We start from the raw sequence: 6,800 nt of genomic DNA on the forward strand, positions 1-6,800 counted from the left end.
TTGGGTTTGAGACTTTAGTCTTTGCAACTTTAGGGATCTTATCTATGCACGAATAGCTTGTAACAGATTGAAATCGCATCATATGACCCCTTATAAAGGGGATAAAGGGATAGTTCACCGAAAAAAATACAGTTGTCGTCATTTACTCACCCTCATGTTGTTCCAGTCCTGTTCCTGTATTAACTTCTTTCTTCTGTTGAACACACACACACAAATATATATATATATATATATTTGTGTGTGTGTGTTCAACAGAAGAAAGAAGTTAATACAGGAACAGGACTGGAACAACATGAGGGTGAGTAAATGACGACAACTGTATTTTTTTCGGTGAACTATCCCTTTATCCCCTTTATAAGGGGTCATATGATGCGATTTCAATCTGTTACAAGCTATTCGTGCATAGATAAGATCCCTAAAGTTGCAAAGACTAAAGTCTCAAACCCAAAGAGATATTCTTTATAACTAAATAAAAGCGATCCATGTGTCACACAGATCTATTGTGGCTGCGTTGTGTCACATGACAAGCATGACGCATCGCCATGGAAGCATTAAGGCGATACATTCTAAAATAACGGTCGCCTAAAAAAACCGCACGCTGGGGGCTCAGCTAGAATATTTTAAACTCATGTGCGAAAGGGTTAATGTGAGCTACATATGCATATTTAAGTCCTTACATTAAAGTTCACACAAACTCTTTTCTCCGCTGTGGCTGTCAGTCATTCGTTCAGCCTTTAAACCCTGGTGTTTGTGTATTTCGCACGACTCGGTGTCGCTTTCTCTCACACGCGCAAAGAGCGAGAGCGAGCTAGAGTCTTACATAACATGCAGAATTGATGCGCTACATGTAAACGATATACTTTGTTGTATTTTCCTGTAAAAATATAATGTTCTTTTTAGCAACGTCATATGACCCCTTTAATATAATGTATAAACAAACCCTAAGTTACAAAATAACCAAAGTAAAATGACAGTTTTACTGCAGAATTGGAGGTCACACAAGACACTACAGACACAAGAGTAGCTACATTACACGTCACTTCCTGTTTGTTGCTGCCGTGTGTTTTGAGTTTGAGCTCCGTCAAGTTAATTCTGTCGTCAAATTTTTTATCTTAAAATCAATTTTATACACCATCATTTTCGTTTCTATAACGTGTGAATATATCCCCTATCGTATTCTACAACAAAAAACAATCAGAGCGCCTTGTTATCACTAGTTTTATTTTGGACAGGCAGGAAGCAGATGCGTGTTTTCTGGGGTGTTGGTAATGCGAAACTCTCCATGCTGTTTCTGCATCGGCCACAGATGGATGCGGGACGCTCAAAGAATAGCCATGAGCTTGCTTCCCTCGGTATAAAGAACATAGTCTCGCTCTTGACATCCTATCTGTCCCCACTGAGTCTAATCCCAGGCCGTGCGCAGTGGGTGACTCAAGTGATTTCTACAAGCTTATGGGAAGCTGGTCTTTCAAACGTGGATCTGCCATTCAGCAGGTAGGCTGGTATTTCAGAGTTACACACACACTGAGAATGCTGAGCGCTTGAGGAATAAATCATTCAGTAACACAGTTGCTGGCCAGCAACAAAAAAGGATAATAAGTGAGAGAGGGGAGCGAGAGCCATATCAGCACTTTACATAAACCTAGAAGACCTAGACTGGAGTTTCTTTCAGTGCCAATGAAGAGAGTGACATTAAAGCAGGACTATATTTAAAAAAAAATAAAAAATGACAGCAAATAACCCACAGCAATCCTGCTCCTGGAGGGCCACCTTCCTGCAGAGTCTAGCTCCAACACACCTGCCTGAAAGTTTTTAAGTGACCCTGAAGACCTTGATCAGCTGGTTCAGGTGTGTTTAACTGGGCTGTAGCCAAACTCTGCTAGAAGGAGGCCCTCCAGTGGGAAAAATAAAACATTTCATAGGGCCGTATTAATAATGCTAATAAATTATTAAATTGTTGAGGTTTTATGAATTCAGTTCATTAGACTTTTTTTTTACTATTAAAATTTAATTAAACCATTAAGATGGAATCTAAAAAAATTAAAACTGGGAAAATAATAATAATAACAAAATTTGTGAAAAAATTTAACGGATTTGATAGGGTGCTACACCAGGAGTGGGACTGGACACCTCTGGTTTATACCATATAGGCTGGGGTTACCTGTAATTTGTAACAATGCAACAAAATTATGTGGGAAAAAAAACAGAGATGAACATGTCCCAAACAACTCAAGAAAAGGACAAACTTGTTCTTAAGGGTTGTAACATGAGTTGAGCTTCATTAAATGTGTTACATTATATTCAATTCACTGTCTCGAGTCATTTTAACAATTTATAAATAATGACTGTTTACAGTCTAGGTTAACATCTAGTTCCTTTGTCTCTTTTTAAAGAAAGACAGAAAGAAAGAAATTAGTACTTTTCTTCAAAAAGGACACATTAAATTAATTCAAATCAAAACACATTAAAGACATTTATAATGCTACAAAGATTTATATTCCAAATATTTTTATATATTTCAAATATTTCAACAAAGCCTTCTATTATGGTCTTTGCTTGTAATATGAATGTCAAAGGAGTTTCCACTATATATGAAACAATTAGACCTACTAAATACGAAATTAGAGAAAGACATTAGACCTACTAAGAAGAAAACATTTAACTATAATTGTGTTTTGACTTGATCACATGTTGATACTGTTTAAAACCTTGTCCCTTTAAAAAATCTGTCTAATGAATTTAATTTCACTTTAGAGAGAATCAAGGGACCCATAAAAGACTGATATGAAACAATATGAGAGCGTATTATTGGTTTGTGTCAGTGTTTATATCGATATTACACACAGGTAATCTCACACAAACTAAAGCAGCGCCATCTGCTCCATGTGTGCGGGCCCACCCCCGTAAAACCCAACCTAACACACACACGAACCGCTTTAAACTGCCCTGTCGTGTCAAACATACATATATTCGTGTTTTAACGCGGGTAGAGTGATGTCCCTACCTCATCTCTGGATGTAGGACTCATATTCAATGCCGTTTCGGACTCGTTTGACTCAGCCGCCATCTTTCCCACCGTCTTCCGGAAGTGATGCTACGGGTGCCCGCGAGTCTCAAAGTGGAGCTCAACGCGTTTTTCCTCAGCAGTCACGCTGCATTACTGAACATATGCTGGATGATTATCACTAATGGAAAAAACAACTATGCGCCAGGAAACAGATGCCTTGATATTATTTTACATTATATTAATGTCTTGAGGCTAATTTCATGTTCTGTCCACGCCAAGGCAAAGTAAGTGAAATTTAATGATTTAAGTTTTAATGAAATTTAAGTTTTTTCTTTCTTTCTTTTTTTTCTTACAAGTAGCCTATTGTTTACAGCAGGGGTGCCCAAACTCAGTCCTGGAAGGCCGGTGTCCTGCAGAGTTTAGCTCCAACTTGCCTCAACACACCTGCCTTCAAGTTTCTAGTATGCCTAGTAAGAGCTTGATTCGCTGGTTCAGGTGTGTCTAATTGGGGTTGGAGCTAAACTCTTCAGGACACCGGCCCTCCAGGACCGAGTTTGGGCACCCCTGGTTTACAGGAATCACAGGTGTATATGTCATATTCTTCAATTAGTGGCACTGTTGACTACTTCATCTGTCTTAATCCATTTATCACACATCTTAGAATAAAGATCTGATCATACCTTTGAAAAACCTTCAAACTAGTAGGCCTAATATATTTTTGTAATATGTAAACTGATGGTGTGCTGTTGTGTTTTTTAATTACAACTCTCAAAAAAATTGATCTGATGCCTAATAAACGTACTATCAGATCATGAGAGAAAAATCTTTTAATGAACAACATTTCTGATCTTCAAACACACTGTAAAAAATTGCTGTAGTTTCTACAGTCAAATTTTACAGAATATTACTGTTTAAACATTTTACAAGATGTAGCTGTAATTCGCAATGCATTGTGGGTCAAATAAGGTTTTACAGTTGTTAACGGTATATTTCCAGTCAACTGTAATTCTTTTACAAGAAGCAGGTGTTGTCACTGTAGCTCCTGGTTTTTACACTAATTTACTGTAGTGTGGCATTATGGGATTGCGCCTGCTTCATTCAAATCTGAAATTCGGCTGACTGGAGCAGCTCGAGAACGATTGAAGATTAATTTAGAGGCTTTATTCATAATTCCTGATCAGTTCACTTAATTTTACTTAAGAAATATATCCTTTTATATTTATTTAAGTTAATGTATAAGCGATATACTGTTACAATAGCCTGCTATCACGACATTTAGACAAGCGGCCTTGGTATGTGCAGTAAGCTGGAAATTGCTATCATAGCATAGTTAGGCTAAATGCTGCATTTTTCTCATTTTGGCAGTTTAATTTTCTTATTAAGAGCATTTAAAGTAGTGTTTACCCAACTTTTAACGTAATGCCCAGTGCAAACGATTGTCATAGTAACTACTATCTGTCGAAATAACTGAGGAACAGCAAAATATGTGAAATTTCATTTGTTCATGTGTTCAACTGTCCCATATTGACGTGACAACTCACTATAACTAGAAACTAACGTTACATGTAAATGTGTGTCTATTGCCACTGTAGTTGTACTGACATTAAAGCTTGTCCGGGACCAATTTTTTAGTGAAAGACATCTTTACATGCCCGATTGGACAAGTTACCCTGATTAAAACTTGGGTGAAGACAAAAAAAAAAAAACTAGGGAAGCATGGAAACGCGAGAATGATTCTGATTTTATTATATTCAACATCAAAACAAATAACCTTGACGGCACACATAAACTCACAAGAAACATGAGGTAAATGTTCGAACTGTTGAGTTTATTTATAACATATGATATTGTTAAGGAGCATTAGCAAGCTGTTTTGCTGATTATCACGATTGCAAATGTTACATAGTTCAATACACAAATAGTTAACATTAAGTTACTTACTTTTTAGACACAATATTGACTGTTCTATTTCACCAACGAAAATCGTTCCAATCAAAGATCAAAGCAAAACTCAGCGGTGTTTTTACTGAATGAATCAGCATTTTGAACGGATCGGTACAATAAACGACTCAATTGACTCACTCGTTAAGTTATTTGCTTCCACCTAATGGCGGTTTAGTTTCACGTTTAAAAAGTATCAGCATTTTTCCAACATTTCTTATTTGTCATTTCAAAAATTAATGTAAAACATTAATGTCATAACACAGTTGTAATTTTGCATTATAAATGATTTAATTTGATTGGTGGTACAGTTCTACAATGTATTAGTATAATTTAATTTATTAATCAAATGTGAGAGTTTGTTTATTTTAAAATATATGCCTTTTTGGGTGTTCATTTTGGTCTCATTTATGTAATGCATTAAAAAAATTACTTGATAATTTTAATTATTTCTTGTAGGTGCAAAGAATAGCAGCTGATGTGGAGAAATGTTTGATGCTTCAAGACTCTGAAGCTGATTACAGGTGCATCTCAATAAATTAGAATGTCGTGGAAAAGTTCATTTATTTCAGTAATTCAACTCAAATTGTGAAACTCGTGTATTAAATAAATTCAATGCACACAGACTGAAGTAGTTTAACTTTTCCACGACATTCTAATTTATTGAGATGCACCTGTAATGTATTCTTATTAATTATGTTGTAAATCATTTGTAAACTTGTATTTTAGATTACATTTTATATTGCAATACTGTATTGTAGGTTACATTATGGCTTATATTTATTCATTTCAGGTGCACCCTGTGGCTTTTCGAGGGTCAGATGGTTGTGAATTCATACCTCAACTTTGTGGCTGGATTTGCAGTCTTATTACAACTTCAGTCTGGCGTCCCGGGAGAAGGCATCTTTTGCACACTTGAATTTATACGGTACATTTTTTACAGCACTCACCTGCCACCTCTTATTTCTATCAAAGCCAAAAATAAACTCTTTTTGAACACTTTTTTTAAAAGGTGCTGTCTAAAATTCTTGGCATGATAATAATAGAAGAAACGGGCAGGTAACATCATCAAAGACCCCTCTCACCCCGGACACAACCTGTTTGCACTTCTCCCCTCAGACAGACGCTAAAGATGTGTAAGAATTACTGTGGCATCAGCCTACTTTCAATTGTTGGAAAGGTCATCATGCACATTGTTCAACTGCTATCACAGAGCCATCGTGAACAGATCACAAGAGAGAAGCAGGCTAGTTTTCGCACACAAAAAGGCATACAATGTTGCAAGTGAACCGCATTTGTATTTGTCAACTTCCAAGCAGCCTTTGATGGTGTATACTGGTCAGCGCTATGGAAAGTGTTTAAAAGTGAAAATGTGCCTACAAAATAATGTGCTTACTCCAAGCAATGTAGAACAGTTCTTGCAGCTGCGTCTGCATCCACAATAAGCTCTCAGTTTACAATTCGATCTGGAGTTTGGCAAGGTTGCTTGGTTTCATCCTTACTGTTTAATGCAGTTATGGTGATAATGAGAAAATTCTTCTAGAGCAGGTTGGGTGTCCAGTTTGGAGATCTTGACTTCATAACCCATCTAATGTTCACTGATGATAGTGCCATATTCGCAAATGATGATGCAGAGGCCACTGATATTCTATCTGATATCGCCAGTACAGCCAAACCATTTGGATTAACCATCAACCATCATTTCCCACGTAGGGTCACTCAGATTTTTCTTTGTCCTCGTTAAGTTCTTTCATTGATGTCTGAGGTGTTAATCTAGACCAGGGTGCCAATTATGACCACATCATGAGGTAACGTTTTAGATTGCAGTGTAAGACAACCGAATTTTCAGCGT

At 36.8% G+C, this 6,800-nt stretch overlaps 1 protein-coding gene across 1 annotated transcript in view; it reads right to left on the minus strand.

The window, feature by feature from the left end:
• The window catches only part of LOC107676081 (pre-mRNA-splicing factor CWC22 homolog), a 55,227-nt gene extending 52,077 nt beyond the window's left edge, over positions 1-3,150 (minus strand). The window contains exon 1 of the mRNA XM_016470603.1: positions 3,005-3,150. Coding sequence (XP_016326089.1) covers positions 3,005-3,067 — 63 coding nt within the window. The 5' untranslated portion in view covers positions 3,068-3,150. The remainder of the gene's footprint in view (positions 1-3,004) is intronic.
• Between the last annotated feature and the right edge of the window lie 3,650 nt (positions 3,151-6,800).

The sequence above is a fragment of the Sinocyclocheilus anshuiensis genome, unplaced genomic scaffold (genome assembly GCF_001515605.1).
Source record: "Sinocyclocheilus anshuiensis isolate Anshui unplaced genomic scaffold, SAMN03320099.WGS_v1.1 scaffold1932, whole genome shotgun sequence".
NCBI lineage: Eukaryota > Metazoa > Chordata > Actinopteri > Cypriniformes > Cyprinidae > Sinocyclocheilus > Sinocyclocheilus anshuiensis.